The 15,440-nt window shown below is 44.0% G+C and overlaps 1 protein-coding gene across 4 annotated transcripts in view; it reads left to right on the top strand.

Annotated features, from left to right (window-relative positions):
* RNF152 (ring finger protein 152) overlaps positions 1–13,688 on the top strand; it is a 77,100-nt gene extending 63,412 nt beyond the window's left edge. For 2 of the 4 annotated variants that reach the window (XM_045065685.1, XM_045065686.1), the window contains one exon: positions 5,846–13,688. In XM_045065685.1, coding sequence (XP_044921620.1) covers positions 5,995–6,606 — 612 coding nt within the window. In that variant the 5' untranslated portion in view covers positions 5,846–5,994 and the 3' untranslated portion in view covers positions 6,607–13,688. Of the gene's footprint in view, positions 1–4,248; positions 4,585–5,845 lie in introns of those variants that run through there. The other 2 variants (XR_006602152.1, XM_004745588.3) reach the window with 2 other exon arrangements.
* Positions 13,689–15,440: the final 1,752 nt, after the last annotated feature.

Below are 15,440 nucleotides of genomic sequence, written 5' to 3'. Positions count from 1 at the left end.
AAGGCAGAGGCTTTAACCCACCCAGGCGCCCTGTCCACTCAGGTTTTGATCTCAGGGTTGTGAGGTCGAGCCCTGCATTGGGCTCTAGGCTCAGTGGGGAGTCTGCTTCTGTCCCTCTCTCTCTTTTCTCTACCCCCTGCTAACCCCCCGTCCCACTTGCTCACTTGCTGTCAAATAAATATTTTTTTTTAAGAAAGGCATTTTAAACCAAAGCATGCGTTAGTACTGCGTTCAGTGATTATTCAAGGCCTTTTATCTGTATGCTGTACTGTTGACATCATTTATGAAACTAAGTGCTGTCTTAGGAAAATACATTTGAAAATTAGTTCTCTTATTATAAGCCATAATTATTTTGAGAATGTCCTCCTTTAGGGGCTCTTCCTCTTCTTGTGATCCGGTTTTGATCTTCAGATCCTTTCAAAAATAAATTGTCCCATTATGTTTCAGAATACACTTGTTTGTATGCGTTCCAAATGCCCTTTCCTCCTAAATGTAACGCGTGTCTTACTTGACTGCTGCATCTTGCTCTGGTAAGGAAAGAACCTCAGACTCTGGTTCCTGAGGCTCTCACCTGTGTGTGCTTCATGTTTGATGCATTTGACCAGGCACTCGAGTTTACTTCCCAGCTTACGTCGGCTTTGTTTGCACTCCCTTTCTTTTATGGTTGACACACCTTTCCAGGTTCCGAAGGAAGGGAAGAGGGATGATTCATCATTAGCTTTGGTCCATAGGCTCATAAATTTTCTTCTCTTTACCTAACTAAGCATCATCATTACTAATTATGCTGCAGAAAATAAGCTGGAATGCAGTACAAGCTGGCGTCACACAGAGCACGTCCACGGAGAGATGAGAGATGCTGTCACCAGGATGCCTTGAGTGGCTGAGCATGGAAGATAGGAACTGTTTCCCCATTCTGCTTTGGTGGTCAGCCTTTACCCTAGGGCCTAGGCTTACTTGGATAGAGTTGGAAATTGAGTAGTATAATCCAGTTTTAAAGCAGCACAACGCCAATTAAGTGAGCATTACTTGGAACATAAAATCATGAATAAAATTGCATGTTGGTTTTGTTGAAAAACGATGGTGTGGCAGGCCTTGGGGCAGGGCCAAGGAGAACCCGTGTGTTCTTCCTCTCAAGCTGTTCAAAATGGCGGTTCTCTGAGAGCCAGGAAGAGCTCTCTGGGCAGATGGCGCACAGCACTGGAAGGAGTCTGCGGTCAGGAGGGAGGGAGAGGGATGCACCAGTGCTCCCTGAGCCTTTTACCTGATTCAGCTACAACTCTGTTTTCCTCTTTAGCCGGTAAAGAATCAGGCTTCCAGAGGTTCAATGACTCACTCTACTGTCACAGCTGGTGGTGACAGAGCAAGGACTGGACCCAAGGTTCATTGAGGCCAAAGCCCCTGTTCTTCCTCCTCCGCTAAACGGATTCCCACATTTTTTATATGAAAGTAAGGTCAAGGACATGGAAGGCAGGAAGGGTTTCTTTTTTCTGTTTTGTTAGGAAGGAAGATTGATAATTTCGTGGTCACTGTTTCTGGACTGGTATCAAGAAACAGTTTTTTGGTCCCAGCTCCATGTATCTGGAAGGTGGTGGTCCCGAGCGCCGTTGTTAAAGAAAGCGGTCTCCAAATTCGTAAAATTGCAGGAATCTGTGCTTTTTCTTGTCCCCTCCCCAGTTTGGTCATTTCTGCCACCAAAGCTCCAAGCAGTCAGTCCTTCCCACCCACGCACATTCCCATTTCCCTGTGGTCTGTCACCGGGCCTTATCTCTGTCCCTAGGCTTTAATGCTAAGGACAGAGAGGAGCATTTGCCAAGATTCGCCAGCAAACCCTGTGTTTTGCTTTTGTATTTCAGGAAAGAATAAGTTCCATACTTGGGGTCTGAAATGAGAAGGTTCTACCCTAAGTGCTGGCTCACGGGGGATTTGCATTCCGCTTTGCCCACTGCAGTCCGGCAGCTTTCCCCTGTCTGAGCTCACGTGCTCCCTTCGCCTGCACCTGTCGCGGGCGGTCACGGCGTTGGGCAGCACCGCACAGACCCTGTGGCTTGGAGCACGCCTGCCTCCTCTGCTTCTCTTCGCTCAGATTTCTGTGTTCTCAAATCAAAGTGATTCTTCACCCTCTCAGCTACTGGCCTGCCCCTTTGCCTCACGCTACCTCAAAAGGGACTCCGGGGCTCCCATTCCAGCATCCCTGCTGACTCCGTCATCCCCCAATACTCCACTGAAGACACTCTTAAAAATACCAAGGACCTCCTGGTCACCAAAGCCCAAGGTTCTCTCTCCATACCCTCATGCTGCTCAGGCTTTCTTTTTTCTTCTTCTTCTTTTTCCTTTTTCTTCTTCTTTTTTTTTCCCCAGGGATGCGGGCTGGGAGATGATGGCTTTCCTTCTACCTCTGTCCCCGTTCATCCTTTCCGTCAGAAGGAGCTGTGTGTTCCCTGAGGGTGTCTCTCTCTTCTTTTGTCTCTGGCTGATAGCTCTTTTCGGTGGCCCTCCCCTGAGTCTCCAGGTCCATGCCTGACTCTTCTCTAGACTATCATCCCCACATCTTCAGCTTTTTTCCCGACTCTTTCCTGTCTTCCTGAATAACTTGTTTCGTATCTCTTCCCAGCACCTCAACTGGAAGGTGGCCCAAGCAGAACCCACTGTGGTTCTGTCGGGATCCCTATTTCTCTTACTGATGCCACCCTCCTCTCCAGACTTCACCTGTGCCTTCTCCCTGCCACACAGCCACATTGTAATCACCGCCGGATCCCACTCGACTTCTCGACTACTGCTTGGCACGTCTCATCTCTTCAGCCTAATTGCCCATTGTTCCTTCAACGACTCGTTCCCTCTTGTCTAATATTATACTAGCTTCCCAGCAGGTCTTTCCAATCTACCCCGAGTATGATTACCTAATGAATCATTCTTATACTCTCTTTTTTTAAAAGATTTTATTTATTTATTAGAGAGAATGAGTGGGGGATGGAGATGGGAAGGAGCAGTGGAAGAGGGAGAGAAACAGACTCCCCGCTGAGCAGACAGCCCCACGTGGGGCTCAATCCCAGGTCCCCCGGATCATGACCTGAGCTGAGGGCAGATGCTTAACCCACTGAGCCACCCAGGCGCCCCCTCATTCTCATACTCCTACCCTCTCTGGTGTTTTCCCATCGCCCACCAGAAAGCCCCACATCCTTGGCACTCAAGGCTGTCCACAGTGTGTGGTCTGTGCCTGGCCATACTCCCCTCTCCCCTCCCTGCAGGAATGCGCTCTCAGGCTGGGCCAGTGGGAGGCTGCTTGCAAATTCTCCAAGAATCTCATTTCTGTAAAAGGCATCTGGGGGCACCTTGGCCGGCTCAGTTGGTAGAGCCTGAGACTCTTGATCTCAGGGTTGTAAGTTTGAGCCCCACATTGGTTGTAGACATTACTGAGAAATAAAATCATAAAAAACTAAAAGGCATCTTTTTCAAAGACCTAAACATCAAAGCTAAAACTATAAAATTCTTAGGGGGGATTTTCAAGTTACTCTCATATTAGGAAAAAAAAAAATCCTCCAGCCAGTGCCACAGGTAGAGCCTAGAAATAATTCTGCAGCTGCTCATGCTCTTTCCTTGGCTCACACTGATTTCTGAACCTGAAAATGATCTGCCCCCTGCTTTTTTTTTTTTTTTTTTAAGATTTTATTTATTTGTCAGAGAGAGCGAGCGAGAGCGAGCACAGGCAGACAGAGTGGAAGGCAGAGTCAGACGGAGAAGCAGGCTCCCTGCGGAGCAAGGAGCCCGATGTGGGACTCGATCCCAGGATGCCGGGATCATGACCTGAGCCGAAGGCAGCTGCTTAACCAACTGAACCAACCAGGCGTCCCCTGCCCCCTGCTTTTATATGTCCAAATTCTCTCCATAATCCAGATCTTCCGTTGAGCCTTCCCTGGTTCCTCCTGCCCTTGTCCGGCACGTTTCCCTCTGTGTTTGTATTACAGCTGTTCACACGCATAACTGGTTACTGCTAGGCTGGGAGTTTCTTACTGGCAGTGACAAGGTCTTGGTTACAAGGGACAAAAACAAATACCATAATGCTTGACACGTGGAGATGGTCAGTAAGAATCTGAATGAATAAATGAATGGGAAGCGAAAAGCTATTCATGTTTTCTTTCTTACGCAACCAAATTGCTTAAGAGTAGGATTTGGATCAGTTTCATCTATATGCCCAAAGCATTGTGCTTTGTGCCTGATAGATGCTCTACAGATAGCTTTAATTTTTACTTTTTTCAGGTTTTTTTTTTCAGTTTTATTGAGGTATAACTGACAAAACTGTAAGACATTGAAGGTGTGCGTGGTGGTGATTTGCTATATGGACATTGTGAAAGGACCCCCTGCCCCCCCATCTAGCTAATTAATACCTCCATCACCCGATAATATGTTTTTTCATCAAGAATATTTGAGTTCTACCCTTAGCAGATTTCAATTATTCAATAAACATTTCTTGAATTAGTGGATAGATAAGCAGTTGATTATGATATGAACTTTCTGAATGCTCTGTTATTCTGTTTGACTTTCAGTAATTTAATCGAGGCACTCTTACTACATCGAAAATGTTTCACGGTATGTTGCTGGTTTGGGCTATTGTTGTTATTTTCACCAGTGATTATATTTTGCTTTAAAAATTTCCTCCATTTCTAATTCTGATTTCTAACAAATCATATCATTGGCAAGGAGTACATTCTTGATTTCACAAGGGAAGTTAGAAAAAAGAGGTTTGCTTTTTAAGAAACGTGTGCTGGAACTTTTCCCTGTTATTAGCTCCCGGCCCTGGGAGTGGGTGGGGTTCAAGGACTGGTGATTTTTTTCTACAATAGTGGTTGGGTCGTTCTTTCCAGAGCCATTGTGACTCCATCCAGAGACCGGTAATTTGGACACTTTCAATAGGAAATAGAATTAGCAGCCTTCACTACAACACTGGAGCCTTAGGGGTTTCCTCAGACCCCAGTTAAGTTGAACTAAGTCTTTCTGCTTCCTCTCAGTCAGTACCAGAAGGCTTACACTGTTTTCGTTTTATGGTGGGGGCTGCCTGCCAGTCTTCTTTGGTAACCTCTTGTAGACAATACTTGGTTACGACTGGTGAGTTAATAGTACTTGCTTGCAGTCCTGTTCCTGGGTGCGAGCCTAAATAGTATTGCAATTAAAGTAACGGATGGAAAATACTAGGTGTGCCTTTGTGACCCCTGCTACCTGAAGGATCATTGCTGTGGCTGGCCATTGTTGCTGTTGTTTTGAGCTTTTGTCTCTTTTGAAACCGAATGACAAGCATTACTTTATTTCAATGATTTGGTTGGTGGGGGGGGAGGGATCCCCAGATATTTGGCAACACTGTTTTAATTTCCTTTGAGAGAGGAATTGAGCAAATAAGTTACATGGACTCCCTAGATTTGGGAAGTTGGCAGGAGGGTAAGTCGAGTCAGGAGAAGACGACCAGCGGGTTGAAGGAAAGAAATTTACTTTTAGGAGATGATACAAAGTTATTTGAAGCAAGAGAATTTCTCCGGTGTATTTTAGAAGAACAAGCCAAGGTCCACCGAGATATACAAAATATAATCAAGACTCCCTCTTTATGAAATATGGGGCATGTGTACCCCCATGAAAGCATTCCCTTTAGAAATGAGCAAGGCATTTACCGGAAGAAGCCGCCTGAGACAACTCCTTTATCTTCCACTGGGCATTACAAGTGGGACTCCTGTAATCTCTCCCGAGTGGGAAATTTTTATGTTTTGACCCAGTGTCAAGACTTTTTGAACCCTGGCTGGTGTGCTGACACCTCAGCTTGTTTGAAATAATTAACTTTTCTGCATTTTTTTGTCTTCTTCAGAAATGAACACACTCAAGTATGCTCCGTGCCTGTGAGCTCCCTGATCCCCTCACGACTTTGGAAAGCCAAGAAGGAAGGCGTGGGAGTGCGTGCCCCTGAGAACAAGCTCTTTCCCCTTGGCCTTGGCCTTCCTGCTTCCCAGAGGCGCGATGGAGACGCTCTCCCAGGATTCCTTGCTGGAATGTCAGATCTGTTTCAATTACTACAGCCCCCGGCGAAGGCCTAAGTTGCTGGACTGCAAACACACCTGCTGCTCAGTGTGCCTCCAGCAGATGAGGACGAGCCAGAAGGACGTGAGGTGCCCCTGGTGCCGGGGCGTCACCAAGCTGCCCCCGGGCTTCTCCGTGTCGCAGCTCCCCGACGACCCCGAGGTCCTGGCGGTCATCGCCATCCCGCACGCGTCTGAGCACACCCCAGTGTTCATCAAACTTCCCAGCAATGGGTGCTACATGCTGCCCCTGCCCATCTCCAAGGAGCGAGCGCTGCTGCCCGGAGACATGGGCTGCCGCCTGCTGCCGGGGAGCCAGCAGAAGCCGGTCACCGTGGTGACCATCCCCGCGGAACAGCAGCCTCTGCAGGGCGGGGCGCCCCAGGAGGCGGTGGAGGAAGAGCCCGACCGGCGGGGCGTGGCCAAAAGCTCCACCTGGTCCGGGGTGTGCACTGTGATCCTGGTGGCCTGCGTCCTCGTCTTCCTGCTGGGCATCGTGCTGCACAACATGTCTTGCATTTCGAAGCGCTTCACTGTGATCTCCTGTGGCTGAACAGCGTGGCAGGGGAGTCTCTCGTGGGTGCCAACTCGGGGTTGAGCAGGTGTTGGTGATGGGATCGCAGCGAGAAGATGGGGGGCGACGCTGATCATTGGGTGCCAGCGCTGGCCTCTGGGCTGCCACTTGATTAACCGGAGACAGACGCGAAGGGCAGACGCGAGGTCTCAGCGAGATACCGGGCAAATCATTGAGCGTTGGTGGCAACAGCTTTGAAGACGATTGCATGCATCCCCATAATCATTTATTAAATGGACTGTGATTTATGATTTGTCAGAATCCTGTTACCAGATAGATGTATTCCACTTAGACGTTAAACTGTGCAAGTGCGTACAATGTGATCTTCTCTAAATGTGGTAGATTAAAACAAAGATGCTTATGTATACAAATAGAATTAAACCTGAGAATCCCCCCTAAAAATTCAGCGACGACTGTGCAGTGCTGGTTCCTTTCCCCTTTTTAATGGAAATCCAGTCTTCATTTAGTTGCTAAGGCTTTTTATACTTTACTTTTTGAATGGCACCTAAATTAAAATAAGTGAAGTGGATGGTCTTTTTTTTTTTTTTTTGGAAGAAAGTGTCCGAACAAGTGTTTCCAGTGTGTTGTGTTTTGTTCTGTACCTCCATTTTTCTTCCCTTGTAATTAGAGCTTGCTACGTGTTTATTAAACTGAAAGCCCAACAGGAGAGCAATAAACTGAGTAATAATGAGAAATGCCTAATCCCACAGGAACCCTATATGCCAATTTTTCTCAAGCCATCTCACGAAGTAAGAATTTTAAATGTAAATATTGTGTTATTTGTGTGGGCGTGTATATGTGTCATTTGATTTACCTCAGGTTTTGAATCTTTTCAGAAGAATCCCAGGAGTAAGACTTTGTGGGCCTGAATGAGTCCAGGGTCTGACTCTGTGGCCACCTCTCGAGCGCCAGGACCCAGGACCCTCCCAGGGAAGTGTCGCGCACGCATCACTTCCAACATTTGCTACTCCTGCATAGCCAAGTCCTGTACTCTGTGAGGCACAGATGGAAAGTGACAGAAGACGCTGTCTTGGCTCGGGGTTTGGAGGTATCATGATAGATATGAGTATTGTTCATCGATGGCGAACCTGGACTGACATTTTAATAGACAGGCCATGATTGCTTTTTGAACGATGTCATTCCGTCAGAGTTTAAACCATTTAGGATTCCAATTTCCTCTTGTTGGTACAAGTGAGAAAATGTCTTGTATTTCAAAATATGTTTTTATTGAGAAAAGTGACAAGGTAAACTAACGACTCACATTCCCAATCTAAAGTGGATCAGTTCATCATAAATTCTCGAATATTCTTAAAAGTATAGTGATCTGCGGACGCTGGTGAAGAAAGATCTGCTGGTGTGGAAGTGGTAATTTCCTGTGTCTGGATGTGTGTGCATTCAGAAATAGCCATCAGCTTTACGGTTCTCTTCTAATTTCTTTTATGGAATTCATGGAGCAAGTGTATTTGAAAGCTCAAAGTAGAAATTAGGTTAAAATGCCATTTTATTGTCTAAGCTATTGGGCATTATACAACAAATAATCTAGGATTTATTTGGTATTAATAATTTAGGTATCCTATTAACTAAATACTATCCTCTATTACGTAACATAATACACTGTTGGGTTAGTGTCGATTTCTCAAACTCTGCCAGGCTGCCGTGATGCATGTCTGACCTAATTTCTATACCTCTTGGAGGAAAGGAAAAAAAAAAAAAAAACAAAACACGGAAAATGTTGCATTAAGAATGCTACATTTCAAACGGGCTTGACCCTTGCAGTTTTCAGCCAGGCCATATTTGAGTTGCTTTTGTGAATGATATCTACGTCTGTCTATGTTCAGTATGAAATGACTGGCCCTGTAGTGTAGTATGAACTAGAGCCCTGCGTGTTAATTAGGTTTTATATAGCACTAATGTGTGGCGGTAGAGCACTCTGTGTTTCTTAGTGCAAAGCTGTAGAGTAAAAATGTCCACGTAACTTAAAAACAGTCCCACGCTAGAGCTGCAGTGAAGCAGTGCCAAATTAATCAGCCCTGTGATAGATTATTGACTTTACAATTTAAGGTAACAATAACACCCAAATCAGAATTCTGTGTGTGCGTCTTCCTGACCTAAGAAATACTGTTTCAATGGATTCTGCCTGGAGTTACTTGTGTATTGCCTGTCAAAGTGTGCAGTTGTGCACACGTGTGTGCGTGTGTTTCTGTGCGTCATAGCTCAGCCTGCAGATAGAATTTTTGTACACTTGATGTTTTCATGTTAGTTGGCATCCCATCGCTCTGGCCTCTTCTGGCATTTCCCCACGACACTAACAACTCATCTACCCCATGTGACAAAAGTCCAGGGACACAATCACCCGGAATTCACAGTTGCACATCAGTGGGAAAAAAATCACAACTGAAAGCACAGAAAGTCAGAGCTGAGAGCAGCCTCTGGTGGCTTCCTTTTGTGCATGAGTCCATGGAGGCCCACAGAGGTGTGTGGCCCTTTGTAATTCTGCAGCAAAATGGAGACAAGAACTGCGTTATTCTCTGCTCTTTCCGAGGCCTGTTGATGTCTCTGTTGGGCTCTGATCTTTTGGAGGGTGAATAAATACCCTTTACTCACTCAATAGTGCTTTAGTTTGTTGTTGTTGTTGTTGTTTTAAATATATATATATATATATCCGTTTTAGTTAGCATCTACCTCTCTGGGAAACGAAAGGACGATTGAGTTAAGGATGAGTATAGACATTTAATAAAAAATGATGTGATTTGAATTTTTTAAATTGCCAACCATTGGTTCCCCCCACCCTTATGTAAAGGACAATGAGCGTTGTGTAAATAGTAAACTTTAAGAAGCATGAATTTTCATCTTTATTAATGATCTTGACATAAGCAAGAGAATACTTCATATGTTAAGTACAACCAACCAAGAATGCTATCAAAAAGCATTGTCTTTGGGAAATTTTTGTACAGTGACCTGGGGCACAAGTTGTGATCGAAAAGGCCAATTGGTTCTCAGTTTCAGTCATACTTTATGATTAGAAAGCGTAAAAGGTATTTTCTTTAAGAATGCAATTAAGTTCAGTCTTTAGCATGACCTAAAAGTAGGTCACTTGAAGGTTAACCCATGTGCTGGTGCAGCTTAGAGCTATTCTGTTCAATAGATCTCTCTCCGGTGACGGAAGTGTTCTATGGCCTATGCGGTCCAATATAGTGGCTATTGGCCACATTGGCTAGTGGATAGTTGAAGTGGGGTTAGTATGACTGAGGAATGTATTTTGTATTTTATTTAAGCTATCTAAACATAGTCACTCACCTGTGGCTAGTTACTACTGTATTGGACCGTGTAATTCTGGAGGGTTGCATAGTGGGATCTAGCATGAGGGTGTTGACGGAGTACAGAGTAGGGCTAAGAGAAAAGAGAACAGTTTGCAGTTTAGTAACATGCAGTTGCTTAAAAAGAAAAAATCCTTTCTGGGCTTAAAAGATATATGATCTCAAGTATGATGATTCAAATTCATTGATTACCCTTTGGGGTTATTACTTACATACTTTGGGCCATAGAATGGTCAGTGAGGCATAAAGAGTGTTTTATGAAGCCCCTCGTCTGGGATCATTAGCTGCATGTAAATCTGTTGTCCAAAAATAGTTAGACAGTAGCTGTAAAAACGTTTGACTTGCAAGCTATGCATGACCTATACTGTGAAACTGTGTTTAGGATCTTAGGGCCAAAAAGTAAATGTTACAGAAAAACAGAAAAAAAAAAGTCTAATGAAATTCCTCTTCACTTCAAGCATCTTACCCAGACTTCATCATTGCATGAGTAAGGTGTGAAATGTAAGAGCAATCATGTTTTGCGGTGTTTAGAGAGGGGTTTTGTTTGCCCTTGAAGTCTGCTGGCTTGTCGTTGTATTTGGTATGAGGATCCATTTTCAGATGCTGGACTACAACGTAGGTACTGCTCTTAGAGTGAGATTTGACACGTGCAGTCTTGTTTGGTTTTTCCTTTTATCTCTTATTACTGAACAAATTGCAAATTTGCAGCCTTGCACAAAGGCTTTTTTTTTTTTTAAACATTAAAAAACATTGTTCAGGGAATTTAAAAGGTTATTAAAGTTACGAAAATTGCTTTTTAAGTGAATAAAGGAAAGCAGAAAATTGAGTTTGAGATACATTTTCATAGAAAGATGAGACTCTTCCTGATAGTATGATATTTATTCTAGTCTGGATTTTGATTTGAAGAGTTCACATTGCTTTATTTGAAATCCTGTGTGGTGTCAGAATTGGCTAGTCTACTTTTCATTGTTTCTGAGTGTAATGTGAACATTGCATTTGCCTCAATTTAGCAAAATTTTAAAAAATTTTAGCAAAATATAATTTTTTTTTGAGAACTCGTCAGTGGGCATGACCTTTTTAGCTTATCTCTTAAAATTATTTAATTTTTTTTTTTTTTGCCAAAATGATAGTTTGTCTTCAGACTTAAGAGGAATTTAGAAGCCCAGAGGTTATTGGTATGAGAGGAGTGATATCAAAAAGGTTTGAATTTCTATCTTCTCCTAAAAGAATGATACTGTCAGTCAGTCTGCATTTTGTTCCCACACAAAACGTGTCACCAGTCAGTTGATTGGTCTTCGTGACCATTTCGTCATTCCCAGGAAAACATCACATAGAAGGTAACCCTTAACCAAAACAGAAGCTCCAGAAAAGAATGGAGTCATCAAGAAAATCCAGTAGCTGTGTTGAAAGTATTCATCTATCTCAAAAGCAGTGAATTTTAGTTAAATTTTAGTTAAACTCAGTTAAATTTTTATTAAGCATGAAATATTTCTAAAAAATAAGTGGAAATTAAAGCCATTGAATTTTTTCCTGACATGATTCACTATATATATATATATATATATAGTGTATATTTATATATATATAGTGTATATTTGCACATACAGGTATAGACATATATAGATATACACACACACACACGACTTAGCTGTAACAGGAGTTTAAAAAATCAAGTAAAAAAATGTTGTTAGTCATGTTTTCCAATTTGTGGGTTATATAATGTTGAACTTAGATGTTAATTTCTTAACAAATGCTGTAGGCTGCATACATTATATCAAACCAACCACCTTTGGGAATGTCTAGATGAATAAACCCTTGAGACTTCAAACCTATGAAGAGGTGGGTTCTCCTCTATACATTTTATTGGAAAGCCATTGATGATTGAAGAACACAAGCAGGACGGGCATTTAATTTTTGTCTTTCAAATGGCTTGTTTTTTGGCTCAGGGGTGGAGTACCATTATTCCTGAACTCATGCAGCGTGGCTCCAATTTTTCTGCACAAGTTTCCTTGCACAGTTGGGCCAATGGATTTTTTTTTTCAGGACTCACTGCCCGGGGTATCCCACTATGTATATCTCCCTTATGATGTAGTGGTGCTTGAAAACACTCATCTTGTTAGCTGGACTTTATTATTCTAGTCTAAGGTTTTTGATACTATTCATATTATGATCTTTTATAGGGACAATCAGTAATATTTGGGGCAAAGTACAGAGGAGTCTTTTAAAGTCTGCATCAGCATGCATTGTCTTTTTTGTTTTTTCTGGGGGTGCTCTCTTAGAGTTGTCCCTGTTCTTCTAGAACACTGCTCTAAATTCATCACCACAGGGTGCAGGGCTAGTAGCCTGGGTGAGGGTTTTCTGTATTCTCCCTGTGAGTTACTGGGTTATTCTAATTAGTTTTCCAAAGGGATGTTCCATTTTGAATTTGACATTTGAGAATCTGGAAGTAGATGATTGACTGTGAGGATGGTAAAGGACCATGCGGTGTAAGAAGGAGGAAAAAGAGGAGGAAGATGTCCCCTCGACCTCAATCTGTGTCTTCTCTGTTTAGATGGGAGGACAGAGTAGGTGCTGTCGTACACTGTGCTTTAGGAAGCTCCTGGCCTGATTTTTCTGGCTGAGAGACAGATCCTGTGTGGGAGCAGTGGAGACGTGGCCTTGGGTCGATAGCAATAGGTAGATGTGCTCAAGACAGAAAATACTTGCATAAAAGGAGAGAAATCTGTAGTGGGATCATGGTTGGAGAACAAAAGATGTGAGAGCTGAAGGTCAGTCTTTGTAGAAACCAGCTGAAGAAAGAAACCCAAGGACGACTAGGAATAACTTAGACAAGCACAATTTGTTATTCTAGGCTGGCCTACCAAATTCAGTTCCAGAGTCTAAGTTGAAGACAGAGTGGGCTGGGCCAGTGAGAGGATCCAAGCTGCCCCACCCCCACCCCTGAGTTGTCCACACACTAGACAATCTCTGAGCCTGTTCTAGAATTGGTTGCTAGGTCATTAGCCACGAACTCTAATAATACCCTCTTAGCAGTGGAATGCATTGTCCGGGTCTGTGGTTGACTTGAGTAGGTTGATCTCTTGGGAAGACTCATCCAAGAGTATTTTGGTTTTCAATCCTGGTGGTTGTCATTATATTTTCTTTATTCCACCACCTGGTCCTGTTTGTCTCAATGGACGATTGCAAGTGGGGAGGCTGCTTGCAGCTTGGGACGGGTCCCGACTCCCCCATCATAAGCCACGCAGCCGCTCTGCGCTGTTCCCGCCGGTCTTCCAGCCCCACTGGTGGGCTCCCTGGCCCTCTCAAGAGCTAATACTCCAGTTTTAGATGGCTAGATTAATGCTGCTGAGAGGCTAACTCAAGTCCTTGACATGTTTCATTCACAATTATGCAGATTATTTATTTTAGAAGCTTTTGTTTTAAAGGGCCAAATTGCCCTACAGATAAATGAGCTGCTGGGCTGTGTAGAAAATATTGTTCAAATGTTGCCAAATAATTGACTTTGGAAGTGGGATATCAAGCTGCTGTTTATAAATCTGAATGTCTTAAAAGCATTCTTGCTTGCTTTCTCTGGTGTAGATGGTGTCTTAGCAAGTCTTGAGATTTTCCAATGAACCCAATTTTAATATATGGTATTTTTGTATGCCAAACTGGTGTCTTGTCCTTTGTATATGTGGTAATGTTGATTTTATGACTACTGTTAAAAACATTTGCTATGATTAAAATTCATAAAACGATTTCAAATAGACTCGCGTGCTGGTTTTTTGTGTGTGTGTTTTTTTTCTTCCCACTCTATGAAGGAAAAAAAATGCGCAAATGCGCTGGAATTTTCATCATCAGTTACTCTAAGAATTTTAATAGACTAGGGTAATAAAGCAACAAGGAGCTCCTGAGCCAAGAATTTTAAGTGGAGGTGACCTTCAAGCAGTTTCTCCGAGAAGCCAAAGAATGCCTTTGTGATGAGTAAGACTGAGGATTGGTCTTATTGCAACTTGGGTTTTCATGACTTCCCGTGGCCCCGACTTTGTCCTTCTGCTGTCTTGAAATGGCATTGCGTGTGTCGGGCCCCAGGTGGACATCTCATTTTACTATGTGTAGGACAGCTTCACCCAGGCCCCCCATGTCATCTGCCTCTTGGCTCTGAATCTGGAAAGGCATTCTTCTATGCACGTTCTCATCAGTGCGACAGAGTTTTCAGGAGAGCCTTTTTTTTTGATAAAAGCATTCTGTCTTTCAGTAACTCTGGATCACATCAATGAGTTTCAGCTCAGTTTGCAAGTGGCCTAATCCTTTATAAGGGCTTATCAATGATCTGATCATGCATGCATGCTTGTATAAGCATGACCTGGCTCTCTCTGGGCAATTAGGAAATAATCCCCATAGGTTTTGGGGGGGGGGGGGTTGTTTGTTTGTTTGTTTTTAAGATTTTATTTATTTGAGAGTGGGAGAGCTTGAACAGGAGAAGTGGAAGGAGGAGAGGCAGATTCCTTGCTGAGCAGGGAGCCAGGTATGGGACCTGATCCTGGGATGACCTGAGCGGAAGGCAACTGCTTAACAGACTGAGCCACCCAAGTGCCCCTCCCCATAGTTTGCAAAGTGTGAGATACCCTTTCGTTGTACCAAAAAGCAAGCTTTGTACTAGGGAGTCCAGACTTTTTTGGAAATGTGAAATTTATTTAGCGTATTTTGGAATTTCTTGTATGCCTTTCCCCGGTCTCGGAGTGAGTGGGCATGTGTGTATTTTGGGGCGGGTAGGGACTCCCTTACTGTAACTGCTTCTTCAAGCTTGTGCGTTTCTTTCAGCTAGAGAAGGAGTTAACTCAAAGGGGGCAAGAAGGCATTTAAGGCCCTTGTTAAATACCTTAGCCTTTCCAGGTCTTAGCTCCTCCAAGCGCAGGACTGGATTGTATCTAGAGTCTTATCTAGAGACTTCTCTGTAGACTTGGCGGGACCTGGAGTGAATGATAGGGGAGCACAGGTGAGCCCTGCACACACATCTTGCCTGGGGAGCCCCACGTTGGCAAGCTCTGTAGAAGAGGCTCTATTCGGATAGCTAGTGCAAGGTTTCTGCCTCTGGGTGTAAGGGTGGAAGAAGTGGGGGAACCTGTGTCAACTCCAAGGTCTTTGCCATTCTGGCCCCTCCTGCAAAGGGGTACTGTGTTTGAGTACCCCCAAAGGTCTGGAGGGGATGGGGGCGGGGCACAGGGAGTGACTGGAGCCAGGACTGGCATCCACTGTGTGTCACCCCCACCCTCAGTCCTGACAGATGTGTCCCCTCTGAATAGTCAGCTGAGTTTCTTGAAATGAAAGCCTCTTTCCCTGCCAATGCATTATTTTTCTCAATGCTTTTGTTTCCAGCAATGACTCTTGAAGAAAAATGCACGTTCAGTGTACGTAGTGTAGCCCTGGGCTGGGGAAATGGCACCTGGGGCGGGGGGAGGGGGGACGGATCCTCGACCCAGACTGAGCCTCTCCCTTTCTTTTTATAGGTTTGAA

Source organism: Mustela putorius, unplaced genomic scaffold (assembly GCF_011764305.1).
Source record: "Mustela putorius furo isolate JIRA1106 unplaced genomic scaffold, ASM1176430v1.1 tig00003858_pilon_pilon_pilon, whole genome shotgun sequence".
Classification (NCBI taxonomy): Eukaryota; Metazoa; Chordata; class Mammalia; order Carnivora; family Mustelidae; genus Mustela; species Mustela putorius.
This window is presented reverse-complemented; position numbering and strand designations above follow the sequence as displayed.